General features: G+C 45.2%; 1 protein-coding gene across 1 annotated transcript in view; it reads left to right on the forward strand.

The window, feature by feature from the left end:
• The first annotated feature begins 13,079 nt into the window (after positions 1–13,079).
• Positions 13,080–15,905, forward strand: part of LOC104498099 (alpha-2-macroglobulin-like protein 1) — a 24,002-nt gene continuing 21,176 nt past the window's right edge. Inside the window, 4 exon segments of the mRNA XM_010141436.1 lie at positions 13,080–13,138; positions 13,705–13,888; positions 14,903–15,065; positions 15,374–15,426. Coding sequence (XP_010139738.1) covers positions 13,080–13,138; positions 13,705–13,888; positions 14,903–15,065; positions 15,374–15,426 — 459 coding nt within the window.

Consider the following 15,905-nt stretch of genomic DNA (forward strand, 5'->3'; position numbering starts at 1 on the left):
TCAAGCCCAGTTAAAGCTCAGATCCTTTCTGTAGACCTACCTCTGTAGATAACCCCGCTCAGCCCCCGTTGTAACCTGGAGATGGATGACTTTGGAAGGACTGCCAGCCCTGACCTTACACTACTGCACTCCAACTCCACTCCTTTCTTTTGACACAAAGAACCACTCCAGGGAATCAAGTGAGTCCCTAGAAAATAGTTGGAGATCTGCACAAAAATCCATGGAGTCCCTGCCAGCAAAAGGAAAGCAAGCAGTCTGAGCTGGCCTTGCAGATGTGGGTGTTGGGTGTCTTCTGCAGGCTGATGGAATGTAGACAGCAGTGACACCAAATCTGGGGGAAGTGGTCCTTAACCGTGTGTTTTTAATCCTCCTGATGTTTGGGAGTGGTGAACTGAATCCTCATGACTATGAGGGTTTGATTGCTACAATAACTGAGCCCGAGCCCTTGTGCAATCACTGCGTTACAAAAAAAGGCTTCAAGGAGCTAATGAGAAATCTTTGTTTTGTTTTTTCTTCAGGTACCACTGGTGGAGCTTAAGGTGGGTACTTAGGAGGTATCTTTGTTTTCCATTATTCCTATTCCAAACTGGAGAATGAAGTAGGGCTTTTTGGTGTGTCTGCAGTGGCTGACCTATCCAGGCTGCCAAACCGTCTGCTGTGAAGTAGGAGTTTTTTGAATCGTGAAATAGTAATCTACTGGAGGGTCACCCAGAATTCTCTCTTGTCCTGCAAAGGGACAAGGACATAAGAGAATGCACTGGACTTTAAAATTCTCCTCGATCTCACTAGAGATGCTTTCTGCCTGTTTGGAGCTTTGTCCCAGTTTCTAGGCAGGCAAGAAAGACAAACTGGTCAGCTCTGAGGGTAGCTTTCTCCTTTCAGGCTCATCTTAAGAGCAAGGTTTTCTATGCTGAAGTCGTGCATGTTTTTCTTAGGCTTTTTTTCCTGCAGGTCAGATCCACAGGCATGAAAAGATACTGAAGGATCAAGTGACATCCTTTCTGAAGGGGCTGAGAGCACACAGTCCAAATGAACTCTCGTCACCCATAGCGCTGGTGTGGCTGTGTCCATTCTGCATACAGCTGCCTGGAGTAGCAGTGAGGTTTCTCTGGAGCTGAGCTCCTGTCTTCTGATAGCATTTGAAGGCAAGATTCCCTTTGCTGTATCTTTCAGGTCTCATTTTATTTTTAGGAAGATCTTAAGAGTCTTATTCTAAACGGACCTAGTGCAGCTTTCTTTTCTGTATGCTCTGAAAAAGTCCTGGGGAGGGAAGTACCTGGCAGAGTGGCTTCTGTGGCTTGTTTATTCGTAACCTCTGCAGTTCTGAAGATGTGTTTGAGACAAGCCTGTGTTTTCCTACAGATGTATCCTTGCCACTCTATAGTGACATATGTCTTGTGTTTTGTGTGTGGCCATGAGTAAACTCAGACACAAGTCACAGATCTGCTTATGGGTGTCTTCAGTCCAGCCAAGTGATTTGGTTGCCTGCATGTGCAGAGACACTGCAGAACTTTTAACAAACAAGAATTGGCTCTGTGTAGTTGAAAAAGCAAGCTAGACTTTTTGGATTCCAGCCATATCTACAGGTAAATCCAGAGTCTGTTTTTCAGGTTGCCAGTGTTTAGAAATGAACGGCTTATTCGAAGACTTCCAACAACAGGGACTCATGAAGTCGCTGATACCTCTGTTTCGTGTGTTCCACAAACCAACCCGCTGCATTTTCCTCAGCTTATTAGTAACCTGTGTAGCTGCATGCAGAATGTAAGACTTTTCAGATCTTGCAGGTATATAACAGTGGCAGTGTGCTGCCTCTGAAAATGGCTAATACCACAAGCTGCGGAAGAACTTGAAAAGAAAATATAAACAAACGCAGGACATCTAGGCATTAATTTCCTTGGAAGCCATTTCTGCCTTGGTGAAAGCAGCTGATGGTGTCCACATTAAAACAATTGGTACCTGTGTGCTGCAGTTATTTATTTGTTGCTGTATATATGGTATTATTTTAGAACACGTAATATACAATTAATATTAGATGCTTAGGAAGGAGACATCTAATCTATTTTAGAAGCATATAATCTATGCTCTTGTATCTGGGCTAGTCACTTTGTGTTCCCTGTGGAGCTGGTGGTGAAAGATGAGCCACTATTGGATGATGTGTGTCTGACTGTATCTGCAGAGTTATCTTCACTCTAGAAATGTTCTGTGAGTGTCTCTCCCCTCTAATTGTAGGGGAACCTAAAGAATTAGCCGAGATGAATACGATTAAAGGTGGCCAAGATGAATCTGACAGATTTTTATACTCTTTGGAAGTAGGGTCTAACAGCTCTGGGATGTGTACTGGAGTCTCATAGTGCTCTGCTGTCTTTTGGGAGTAACTGATCTATGTACACCTCACCACAGGACTGCCACTTAAATGGAAAGGCAACCTCTGCAGCACCAGAGGTGCTCTGTTATGGCCAAGCCACACTGGTGCTACTCAGCAAAGGACTGAAGTCACACACATTGTACTGGAAACCACGGAGCTCCGTCTGAATAGCTGTGTGTCTCTATTTCCTTTTCTTAAGAAATATGCAATTAAGGATTCTGCGTATGACTCGGGGACAATTGGTCCATGCTACCAGAGCACCTATTTGCACATGCAGCCATAGTGCAGCACCACCGAGAGTTACCTCAAAGTCGGGGGACTGTCCTGGGTGCTGGGCTGTGCCCAGGAGCAGGAGTTCTGGGTGGATTATGTATTGACCCTGTGGACCTCTCTTCTGTGAGCACCCTGTGGTCATAGTGGGTGGAGGATCTGTGTGTGGTGGAGTGAGGCAGCGGTGGCTGAAGTCAAGACCCTGTGAGTAATGGCATAACTGGTCTTGACTGCAGTGTCTGTGGTCTGTGCTTGGAGGTGATCATTAGATACAGTCAGCTGTTCTCCTCTTTTGCAGCATCCCTCCACCCCTTCCCACTGCTGGTTCCCCTTTTCTTCCAGGCATGGTAACTAGCTGTAACCTTTGAAGTTATTTTTTAATTAAAATCTCCCCAGGTGCTTTTCTCTGCTGCTTGACTTCTTGCTGTCTGATCTCACTGTATCTTTCCTGGTACTAGCAGAGTATGAAGAAATGGGGAAGATTTTCAGAGAGGGGAGTTTTCAGTTGAACATGTGCTGTGCTTCTTTTCCAGGTGATGGGAATGTCAGGCTTGTTGTGGATGGACAGAAACTTGTTGACCTCAAGAAGGGTGGTGGAAGTACAGAAAGTTGCTTCTGAAGTAAAGGAGGCTGTGTCTCTTAATGCAGAGATACCTCAAAATTAGAGGGGTAACTGAGGAAGGCATGTCCGGGTGGGCTGTGGAGGGACTCTGTCTCTAGGAGGGAATAGTGTTAGAGCTGATTGATTAGATTCTTTCTTCCTCCTCTTTTTTCCTAGGCCTGGAGGTCTCTTTCTCCATCCCTCTCTTCTCCGCCCACTCGGCTTCCAGCCCTGATGGCTCACACCACATTCCCTGGTGGAGGCCTTGTTGCTGACAGCAGAATTCAAGGTCTTCCTGTACTTCAGTAATGAGGTGAGGCTTGCACTGAAGCAGACTGAGGGAGTAAGAGGGGTCCAGAAAGGGGAGGAAACAATGAGACAAACATTATCTGCCTTGCATTGCATAGAGAGCTCTGCTGAAGCAGTGGAAGAACTACAGCCAGGCCACTACCTGTCTTCCGACTGCTTTTTCTTTCCAGTGCCACCTCTTTAAGTCCCTGTTTGCTTCCAGGCTACTTTCTCCGTATTGGAGCCTGCTGCTGTAGGTCACATTGGGGTTTCACAACACTGAGGTCTGCCAGGGACAACAGTGATTCTCTTCCAGCTGAGGGCAGCTCCCAGCTGGCTGTGATGTGCATGGTGCTGCGCACCAGGCATGCTGCACCTGAGGACGGAGGGTGAGCTCTGCAGCAGCAGCCTTAGTGGCCTGCTGTGACAGGCAGTGAAGCCACAGAGTAGGGAGGAAAGACACAAGAACTGTGCTGAGTTGTAGAAGGAGTTGAGCTGATGAATGGACAGCAGGTCTCTATGCTGGGGAAAGAGCTGGGGTCAGAACTTCAATGTTTCTGAAATTAACTGATGCAAATTGAAGTGCTAGAAATTATTTACTTCAGTACATTTAAATGAACAAGTAAGAAGCCTTTATTTTAAATATTTCACCTTCTTTTGGACTGGTAACCGGTATACACTAAGCAAATATTGCCTATGTAGCCTTTTAATCCTATTTTTGCCATGCCGAAATGTGTGCTAAGGCTATGCATGTTTAATCAACCTGGGCAGGTTAATGTGTTAGAGTGCTCACTTTTGTCAGTTTTTCATGATGAGAGTATAAAAAGATAAGTACGAGGTTTTGTTTCTCAATTCATTCCAGTATAGCTTCTTGGACTCTGCGATTCAATTAATGCGCAAATCCCTCAGCACTTAAAATTTGTCATTAAATAAATCCACCTTAGATGTTATAGATTCACAGAAAATAAGCTTGTCTAAACGTATTTGACATTTACATGGATTCAATTTAAACAAAGAAAGATTTATCTCTCAAAAAATAATTAACTGATTGATTTTTTTTTTTTTTTTTTGGTCTTCTGGTCACTCTGTTCCTCAGTGTTTCAGAAATCATAGAGCTTAGCTCCTCACAACTAGTTCCTATTTGCAGATATAGAGGGCAAAATTAATTTCCGTGCTTTTGCAGTCCCCAAAGGCTCTTTCAGTTTGAATAAGCTAGTCATTACTTTGAACCAGGTGAATAAACAGAAAAAAAAGGAAATACTCTGTGGAGACATGAACAGACTGCTCTTGTCAAAAACTGGCTGAACGCCTTTGTAAACTGTTTTCTGGACGTTCGCTAGTGACTTATACTTGCTTAGTAGTCTGCTTTTAAAAGATTGTAGGAAACACATAGGGCTTTATTAATTTTTTACTTCAATTATTTGGCTGTATTTTAAGAGGATATTCAGAACTCAGCACATGTCTGCTGTGACTTTAAACTGACTTTTAAAAAGGCTTATTTTTAAGCCAAGCTGTTACATAAAGAGCAAAATTTAAGAAAGCTTGACTTAGAGGTTTACACCCTATTTGTCTACACCTTTCTTGTTCATTGCAACCTTCCCTGTTTATTATCCCCAGCTTCCTAACCCTTATAACCCCATTTTCCTGTGTTTCTGCACTTCTGGCTAGGGCAAAAGGCAACGTTCTGGCCTGTGGAGAACTATCTGTTTGCTCTCTGACTGACTGGTACCCATCTCCTGATTGGCTGGCCGTGTAGCTGCTGTGCAGCAGAGATCACTGCTGATCTTTAACAGCATGCTTCTCTTCAGTGGGAGCTATGAAATCCAGCGTCTCCTTTATTTAATAGTTTAAAAAATTATTTTCAGGAAAAAGATGCAAACACTCTAGCTTTCTACAGACTTTAAAACCTTCCAGAAATGTGCTGAACCATGATTAGATAACACTAAAATTCTACCTTTTTAAAATGGATGATCTTGATTAAAGGATGGCTCATTTGAATTTTGGAGGCTTGCAGTACGTGGTGGGTTACTGGTATTTAAAAAGGTTAAGAAAGGAGAGAGAAATCTCTGGAGTGATGGTTGGGTAGCCATCTATCATTTTTTTTTGTCTGCAGTGTGAACCTTTTGTTCAGTTTTCTTGGCCTTTTTGTCTGATTATGCAGATTATCTGTGTTTTCCTCTCAAAATGAAGTCAATGAGAACATTGACTGCTCTGTGCCAGGAGTAAGATAATTTCCAATACACGCCATTGATCCTATGCCCCTGGAACACAGAAGATATTTGTGGTTTAATCAACCAGCCAAATTCTTCAGCTTTCTAAAGGTAAGCTCCTACATGCTCTTTACAGAATCACAGAATGGTTTGGGTTGGAAGGCACCTTCAAAGATCATCTAGTTTCAACCCTTCTGCCATGGGCAGGGACACCTTTCACTAGACCAGGTTACTCAAAGACCCGTCTAACCTGGCCATGGACACTTGCACTGACAGGGCATCTGCAACTTCTCTGGGCAACCCATTCCAGTGTCTCACTACTCACGCGATTAAGAATTTCTTCCTTATATCCAATCTAAATCTTCCCTCTTTCAGTTTAAGCCATCACCCCTTGTCCTGTCACCACAGGACATGCCCTGGTAAAAAGTCTCTTTCCATCTTTCTTATAATCCCCCTTTAAGTACTGGAAGGCTGCGATAAGGTCTCCCCAGAGCCTTCTCTTCTCCAGGCTGAACAACCCCAGCTCTCTCAGCCTGTCCTCATAGCAGAGGTGCTTCATCTCTGACCATTTTTGTGCCCCTCCTCTGAAGCCACTCAGACAGGTCCATGTCTTTCTTATGCTGGGTGCAGTACTCCAGATGGGGTCTCATGAGAGCAGAGTAGGGAATAATTCAAGTGAACATAGCAGAATGGCCCACTATTTCAGTTGTTTTTATGAGAGATGTCGAGCATAGTCCTTTTCAATTGTGTTGCTTCACTTGAAAGTTTCTATAATGGAGACAACACTTTGGGGTTTTTTTTTTTTGAGTAAAAAGTGACATTTTTGACCAGAATCCATGTTTTGAAATCAAACAAGGAGAAATTATTTGCTGAAGACTGGGCAGAACAACAATTACCTCCTACACAAACTCTATTTTGAGTCATTAAATCAAGAAGTTACAGACATGGGTGCATTTTGCGTGTCTGAGAAAATGTTGAAGAGGGTGAATGACATGCATAGAAATCCATGAAGCTGAGTGGAGGCTTGGAGAAAGAGGTAAATGGGATAACCTCTGTGGCTGGACAAATGGTGAGAGGATTTGTGGTGGAAAGCAAGCAGAGATATGGGGCAAATAGTGACATTAAGGAAGAAAACCCCATGTGCCTGAATATCAAAGCTTTGCTCTTGCCTTGTCCTTTGTCTTCGATGCCACTGGAGAACCTGGACTGCCTAGTTCTGCATCCTAGACAGATGCCTGTCAACAGTGGGGTGCAGAAGATGGTGTTGTTTGCCCCCAACATCTGTGTGCTGCCGTTCCTGAAGAAAGACAGTACAGCTCACAGAAGAGCTAAAGACTAATGCTGTGGGATTCTTGCAGACAGGTCCATTAGATCTGTTACACCGTTTCTTTACCCCCAGTACTGCTTGACCTTGTTCCATTATCAGGTGGCTCCTTCTTCAGGAGTACAGTGTGATTATGGAAGAGGGGGAGTAGTTGTTTCTTCATTCTTATTATCTTAGCTTGTTATCTCTCCCACCAAGACTACCAGAGGGAGCTTCCATTCAAACATAGCAATGGATCCTCCACTGGATTCTGAGAGGGTTGTGTGAAAGGCAGCTTCTGGTAAACAAACACCCTTCTCTCCTCAGTACAGTAAAGAACAAGCCTTCCTAAATGCTCTGTCACTACTTATTTAGACCTGACTGTTGGTAGCCTGTTCTCAGACTTCCTCTCCTAGGCTGTCAGTTTCCGTGACCAAATGCTTCCTGAGAGCCAGGCAGTACGTCTTCACAGGAAAAAGATCATCCCAATGGCTGTGAGGAAAATGGCTGGGAAGCAGCAGGACAATGGCTGCTGTGCAGATGTGGGGCAGCTCTTCCCCGCAGCTGCGGACTTGCAGGCAGGAGGCCTGCCCTTCTTCACTAGTCTCTCTCCATGGCAGATGTAAATTTTGGCAAGTAGCTATGTTTACTTATGTTTACATACTAAGAGAAAAAATAATAAATAGCAATGTGGGTTTTTCTCTGAACACCGTAATCCTGCTGTTCCATGTGACAAGCAGGCTATGAGAAGTGACTGCATTTGCTTCCTCTCAGAAGCAAGTTCAGGAACCCTTTAGAAGAAAGATATATAGAATCATGGAATCATTTAAGTTGGAAAAGACCCTTAAGATCATTGAGTCCTACACATAAACCATGTCCATAAGCTGCATCTTTTAAATACCTCCAGGGATGGTGTCTCAACCACTTTCTGGGTAGCCTGTTCCAATGCTTGACAACCCTTTTGATGAAGAAATGTTTTCCTAATGTCCAATCTAAACCTTCCCTGGCACATCTGTGCTGTGGATGGGAACTCTGTGGACCAGCTTCATAGCAAGGGGGAGCTCTGCATAAGGCTGATGATGAACTCTTTAGGACTTTGCTATCTCTCCCACCTCTCCCTTCTTCTGACTCTTCTAGAAGGAGAAGAAAAGTGGTCTGGTACCACTAGGGTCCAAGGAGCTGCTGATCTCATGCAAACACGAGAACCAGGAGGTCCCCTCCTTGGCTGTGGTACTGGTGTGTTACCCTCTAGATTCTTGCAGTGTGCCCCACAGCTATGTGATTACTCCGCCTGGCTCAGACCCTTACCACTGTGTGATGTAACACGCCCTCAGAGCAGGTGCAGAGACAGAAATCTTAACTGTCTTTAGCGTCCCCGAAGCCTTCCTCATATTTAGCAGATAGGGCCCTTGATAGCTATCACATCTTTCTTCAAACTGTGTAGAGTTTGCTCAGGTCTGCTGGACGTAATAGCTGGTGTCTGCTGTAGGGTGCAAGTATTCTCACCTTATCTATGTGCAGTAAAACAAGGAGATAAATCACAGCAGGCCTGTGGGGTGGGAGAAGAATAAGCTCAGAGAGGAGAAAAAGGCTTTGTTAAATAGAGACTATTCCTCTGCCTGAGCACACCAGTGTCCAGGAAGGGAACTACCCAGCGTGGCAGGTCCTGTCCCTCCAGGTACTTGGGGACTATGGCACTGCTCATTTGTGAACTGGCCAACTGCTTACTGTGACCTCTCTCTTACACCTCAGCAAAGGAAGGCTCCCCAAGGAAGACAGCACAGGAAAGGGATGGAAGCAAGAGTAGGGACTGAAGTTGCCAGAGAAAAAAGAATCCCTGATACATTTCCTCAAAAGGAAGAAATCTTCCCTGTCCCTTTCTTCATACAGTCTCCAGAAAGACAGCACACCTGTGTACCTGACATGTGTAGATGTGTCGTCAACATAGCTGGTGCAGATAAAGCAGCATTGCGAGTTGTGTGAAACATTGAACATCTGTCTTACATTGATACTTCTTCCTCATGCCTTTTAATTTTTGAACTTCTGAGCCGGTGTTGAGTAATTGTGGGCAGATCTTAATCACTTGCAGCATGGTTCATCTCCAGTTGTAGGCTCAGTCCTACATTAAACGGAAAAGGCACAATCACAAGATTTTTAGGAAATATCCTGACTTTGAGCGTAGCCTCCTGCCCATATCTGGCAATGTTCAAGGTATTCCACAAAGATCAGCTCTTCCAAGTAACTGCAACGACTCAGGTCAGTTTACTAGAACTATTTCCATACAAGATGAGTTTTGTTTGGTCCTTCCACCGAGGACCTCCTTGGGTGTAATCAAAGTTGCTACTTAATTGAGAAAGTATGTGGCTTGGCCAAAATTAAGAATCTCACATAACACCTGACAAATGGTTCCATAAATATATTATATGTAGTTGAGCTTCATTACGATTATTTTGGTGGAACTTATTTTATCTAGGACCCCAAACTTTATCACTAGGTTCTTGTTTGGGTTTAGATCCTTTGTTTGCACTAGAGATGATTCCTGTGTCACAGTGTTCAGATCTGTAAGTCTTGGTGTTTTTGGTTGAGCCAGTTTACCAACTGGTAAACAGTTTTCAACTTCCACGAGTGCTTGTCTGGTTGATGGGTAGATTTGCCTAGAGTGCTGGTGACGTTCTGGGTTCAGAGAAGGAGAGGTAAAGCATGAACCAGAGTTTTGGTATTGGGCCGAGAAGGTTCAGAAGGTGATAGGCTCTTTCAGTGGGTCATGTGGATTTTTGGAATGTTAGCTAGAAATAAGTGGCACTAGTTATTTGTGCCCTTTTATGAAAAGTACGCAGAGCTGCAGGTTTCAGAGTTCGCACCTGTTGTTTGGAGAGAGATACATGGCTCGCCCATGGTTTGAGAGCTGCCTCGTGGAGGTTTTCAGACTCCCTTGGTCATAGCTCCATAGTTCTTCAAAGCTCAGTTCCAATTAACAAATTTAACGCCTACAGTCTAAAGGCTTGCACTAGATTTCTGGGCAAAATTTTCAGGAGATTTGCAGTTCTTTGAATGATCTCAGTGTAGGAGCCAAGCATTGAGAAAGGCATAGAACAGTGTACACTATGTTGCCTTCAAGCTTTCTGACCCAGTCAGTTCCTGCTCCTTCTGCGGTGTTTGTCCAGGTGTGTTCACAACTCCTTGCTTGGCTTTGGTGCAGTGGGCAAATTCTGTTGTTAATGTAGCAGAAAGCAGGTGTAGCAGTCTACTTCAGCATTACGGAGAGATCCTTTCGAGGGCTTCCATTATGTTACGAATGCTGGTCAGCAACATGATGGCCTCACAGATTTTTATGAACCCTGCATGGACTGTGAAATATCCTTCATGCGAAAGCATACTTCACTAGCAGAACACAAGGGTACCAAATCTTACTGCCTTTGAAGGCGTGACACAGTAGTTACAGACTCTGTCTCTGTGACACAGTCAGGGGTGAGCTGGAAATGTTAGCGATTACGACCATGAAGTTTGTGATTGGAAAGGAAAGAAGGCAACAGTGTAGGAGGCCCTGTACGAAGATGGTGATGGGTGTCTAGAGGAGAGTGAAGAATGATTCAGTTGCTTTGATGAATTATTCCGCGCTACGGGCACTCTAATAGATGTGATTCTTCAAAGAAACTGATGACTCCCTTCTCTCCACACAGTGTCCTGTCGAAGTGCTCTGCAGACATCAGTGCTTCTCCAGAACTCTTCTCATACAGAGCATTGATACTTCTGCCTTTCTGTTTTCTTCAAAGATATTAAAACTTTAGAGTGATTTTCAAGGTGCTCTTGCTTATGGTCCTCATTTTGAACCATGAATGATGTCTTCCATCATCATCAGTGTGAACTTTACCAAGTCCATTCTTCTCGCTTTTTATTTTTGATTCAAGTTATCTGTGGAGAACAGGTCGATTTGCAAGTATGTTCTATGTCCTTTGCTCCAGCTGAACAGTGTGTTTTCAGGATGAGTAAATCCCTTACTCCCCATGAGTCTCTTGGCTCAACACTTCTATCGTAAAGGCCTTCTCTGAATCCATTTAAAGAAAGAAACTGCAGAACTAGAAACTTTGCAGAGCCTTGCTGTGCTTGCTTTATTTCAGAGACTTTGTTCAGGTCTACGACACCCGTGCAGCTGTCAGTCCCTGCCTTCAATGCAGATCCTTCAGATGTATGTTCCTGTGACCGAGAGCCAGGTTTGCCAAAGCCAAGCAAGCAATAGAGAATGCACCTGGGCAAACATGGTAGGAGGAGCACGGTGGGACAGGGTCAGGGAGATCTCCTCAGTGCTGGTGCCCTGGTGGGTGCAGGTCCTCTCAGAAGTCTGCCAGCAGCTAGACCTCTCTAACTACGCTTTTTTTGTTTTATGCCAGATCTGTCTGGTGCTTTCTGTGGGAATATCTCAGATTTTAGACAAAAATCTCAGGTTTTAGACAAAAATTTATAAGTCTGCCTGCCATTCTCAGGAACCTAACATTCCCTCACAAAGAGAGAAGAACAGGGAGCACATGTCCATCGAAATAAAAAGTGTCTAGTCTTCCTTGCCTAGGAGCCTAGCACTGATTTAGACTGAGTCAAAGCTGATTTTTTATATCAGTTGGGATTATCTGGCCTTTGGCCAGTTATCTCAGTCAGTGTAGCAGTGAAATACTCACTTGAGACAGAGGCCATGCTAGCACTGACAGCTCCTGTGCATAATGTGTGCTTGTTCTAGAGTGGCCCAGTGATGGAGGTGAAATAGAGATGAGTCTTCCCAACCTCAACTGGAAGAAGAGTATGGAGAGCACTGGGAACAGGGATCCCAAGGTAGCTGGAAATTTCTAGGCATCCTGGAACCTGATTTTGCCAGACAGAGAGATCCCAGCTGCCTTCTTGAGTAGCACTATGTTGGGACCCAGGTATGGAAAGCGCAGGCTGCAAAAGCGCTGTTGAAGAGCACTGGGAAATGTTTCCAGGCATGGAACTGTAGCTGTCTATTACTAGGACAGTACCTGGCACATTTCAGCCTGGGCTAACTAATGCTATCTTACACAAGTCTCGGGTGTAGTTGTGAGTTCATGCAACCTTTTATTGCCCACAACAGGCAGTTTACTTGGTTTTTTAATTTAGCTTTTCTGGAGGCCATGTTGGTTATACAGCATGATTGTCTACTCTTCTGTAAAGGTTGTCATCAGTGCTAGAAAATGTCCTGGATATTTAATTTGTGAGATTTAACCTGACCCTCAGCTTCAAAACCAGAGCCAAATGGCTGTATCCCTGTACTCTAGACCTTTCAGACACAGACATGAACAATGAGGAACAGGAACCACTTCCTGAGAGGCACCCTCCTGACTAATGGCTATTGCAGGGAGCTAGTGGAGACTTCTGTTGGCCAGTATATATTTCCATTATATCTTCACTGTATGCAGGGAAGGAAGAGGCAAAGTCATTAGCTCATTCCTGGTTGCTGGCTGGTGGTAGTGTTGCTACAGGGCTTCCTGGTGCGCATGCAAGGATTTGCTGCCGTTCTCAAGCCAAACAGCCTAAGGAGATCCACAGCCACATAATCTGATCCAGAGCTGCTGAGCCTCTGTCCTGAACGAGGACACTGCCTGCTGCGTGATGGGGTGAGATCTTGCTGCTGGCTGCACAGCAGCAATCCATCTCCAGCTGAAACAAAGGGACGCAGGTGACAAGTGATCAGGACCTGGGTCACTGATCAGCAAAGTTCTAACTGTTTTTTTTCATCCGTGGAAAGTCCATTTGGTCAGATGTCCTCATGGCAGCCCTGCAGGAGGGGATGTTCTGAACTGGTGGATAGCAGCCAGTGTGGCTGCTATTGGCTAAGAAGCACTTGGCACAGTACACCTGTCTCTACTTCTGCCTAAGTATAATCTCAGGAGAGAGGAAGAGGTGGGGAGAGGCTGGCTCCTCCCCACATGCCACCTCTTAATTTAGGCTGTGTTAGAAAGAAATTGCCCCCCTAAAAACAGCCTCTGATTTCAGAGGAAGAGGGCCATTGGAGACTGGGCAGCAAGAGCCCCCAAGATGAGGACAGCTGTCCTCCTGAGCCTTCTGTTCCACACTGCTGCTGCTTTTCACCAACTGTGAGTGATCCTGAACTTCTGTTTCAGTCTCTTTCCTGAAGGCATCAGTCTAGGTAGATGGACCATGTTCCATGCTGTCAGCTCTCCTGCTTTCTGCTCTGTAAGATCACCCTAAAGGGTAGCTGGGTACCTTGCCTCCCGTGCATTAGATAGACTTATGTGAATTAAAATACAAGCCACCTTTTGGGGGGGCTTCCAAGTTGGACCTTAGGTCCCAGGATCTTTGCTTCTCTAGTTGCCATGCCAGATCAAATCCCTGGCGTTTAGACTGCAAAGTTATGAGGGTACTTCTGAAAAACTGCAAGGGATGGTTTTGAGGTGTGCAGGAGATGACTGCAGTAGTGTTATAGGACTGCACTTAAGCTAATCAAGCAGAAACTATTTGTCAAGTTATCAGTGAAGCAATCACTTCACTGTGTTCACTGTTGCTGTTGAATGTTGACTGCAGCCATGGCACATTGCTGAGGAATTCTACAGTAGTGTGCTGCTGCTGCTGCAGGGAAGCTCTTGCATCTCTGAGCCTCCAGCCTGATGCCATCTCTGGTGTCTTCTTTCCCCTGCCCCAGACATTACCTGGTGGTGATCCCTGCAGATCTCCGCTACCCATCTACCCAAGTTGCCTGCCTCCATATCACCTGTTACGAAGCAAAATTTCAAGTGAATCTGGTCCTGGAACGCTCTGGGGGACATGAGGTCTTAGTGCAAGAAACCATCCAGAAGGAGAAGACTTTCATGTGCACTAAGTTCTGGGTGAGCCACCCTAGGCAAATGCCATCACTGACTTTCCCTTCAGGAACTGTAAATCCCTTGTGTTGCTCCCTATCCAGGAACGACATGGACAGGGTCTGCTTTGCCTTAGAGTGAGCCTGCTAGGAAGTGGAGAGGGTGATGCCTAGGGATGTGTAGCCCAGCACAGTGTTGGTCAGCAGTGAATTCCCCTTCTAAATCTAATTTTTAACTTGGAGTTTTTGAATTGAATCTACCACATTTCTGGATACATAAGAAGAACCACCCGTTTCCTTCTCTTCAATCCCAGACCAGCTGAAGCAGCTTTAGCTCTGCTCTGAAGGACTTGTGCAGCTTCACAGCTAAATCCTGCAGAACTGGTGGCCTGCATGACACATTGCATTTTCTGTAAGACCTGAATGAAGTCAGGCAGCAACTCAGCTCTTAGCAGCTACTGAAGAGCAGCTGGATGGAAATGGATGTGCTTGTTTTTTTAAACAGCATCTTAGAATTGATTCCTTATTGGTGAGAATTTAGCAGAGATCTAGGATAAGGCAGACGTGTCTAAGCAGTATCCCTTCTATTATACGGTATATTCTGTGCTGAGGCTGCTGGGATCTTTGTCTGCTGGGGTCAGGAGGAGCCTCTGGTTGTCTTTTCTAATCTGGCTTTCTTACTTGTACATTCCGGGTAGTTCTGAAGGCCTAGCATTTGAGGCTGTGCTACAGCTTGGTCTCTCTTGTACCACATTCCGCCTTCCTGACCAAGTCTGAAGACTCAGAGGTGCTGGGGCCTCTGCTTGTCACCAGAGACAAAATTCCTTAACCAGTGGGAAAAAGAACAAATTCCATGACATGCAGGGCCTGCTGCTGTCATGTAGGACTGAGTGAGAACTGGATGTGATCTGGATCCAGATATTGGAGGGCATGTCCTGGAAGGTGAAGGGCAACTGGTTAGTTCTTCCACTTTACTCTCAATGCCTGCTCAGGGCCCCCAAAAGATTACCTGGGAGCTGCATGCTCTCCTATCTCTGTATAGGTTGCACCTCCAGCTGATGGCACAGAGGAGATTGCCACCGTCAAACTGATCATCACGGGTGAACGGATTGGTATTGAGGAGAAGAAAAAGGTCCTGATCCGCAAGACCAGCAGTGGCACCTTCATCCAAACAGACAAGCCCATCTATCAGCCTGGCCAGACAGGTGAGAGTTGCAAATGGAAGCAACTGTGGGCTCCAGGCTTTCTGCTGGTATAGCGGAAGGCTTTGAGACAAAGTCTTTTGTGGATGTGATGTTTTCAGTGGCTGTAATGTTCAGCTAGTGGTGACTGTGAAGTTGCAGGAGGCAGTAGGTCATTGTCCATGGTATCGTACATGTGGGAATGTCCGTGTCAGATGTTACCACAAATGTGTACAGAATGGAGACAGGAGCTGCGAAAAACAGATACAACAGGGCTCTATAGAGAAGGACCGAGATGTAATAAATATATTTCCTGATTTCCTTGCCTTCAGTGAAATTTCGCATTGTGACTCTGGATGAGGAATTCATTGCACTCAATGATTCGGTAAGCCGTCCCTGGGGGGCTGTGGAAAAGGGTGCCTTGTTCCATGCATGGATCCTACTTCCTTCCTACTCTGCTTATCTGCCAAAGCTCCACCTTTTCCGCATTTGTCCCTGGGCCAAGTTTGATGAGTGTCCAGGGGAGTAAAAGCTCGTAATTCAGGAAGATGGCGGACGTGTACATGTCTCTTGCTCATCTTGGTGAAATGGTCATGTGAGTTTAAGCATGAGACATAGTGGTTCCTAATGTGATGGTGTCGTGTGGGTAACGAATAGTTTGCAAGTCAGGTTTTCCTGGGGGTCTGGTGGCATGGGTAATCTGCCTCCCAAAGTTGGAACACAGGGAATTCTGACTGGACATTAGGAAAAACTTTTCATTGTGACAATGATCTGATATTGAAACAGGTGGCCAGAGAAGGCATTTCCATCCTTGGAGATGTTCAGAACTCAGCTGGCGAAGGCTATGAGCAATCTGCTCTAAGA

Source organism: Buceros rhinoceros, unplaced genomic scaffold, assembly GCF_000710305.1.
Source record: "Buceros rhinoceros silvestris isolate BGI_N320 unplaced genomic scaffold, ASM71030v1 scaffold4618, whole genome shotgun sequence".
NCBI lineage: Eukaryota > Metazoa > Chordata > Aves > Bucerotiformes > Bucerotidae > Buceros > Buceros rhinoceros.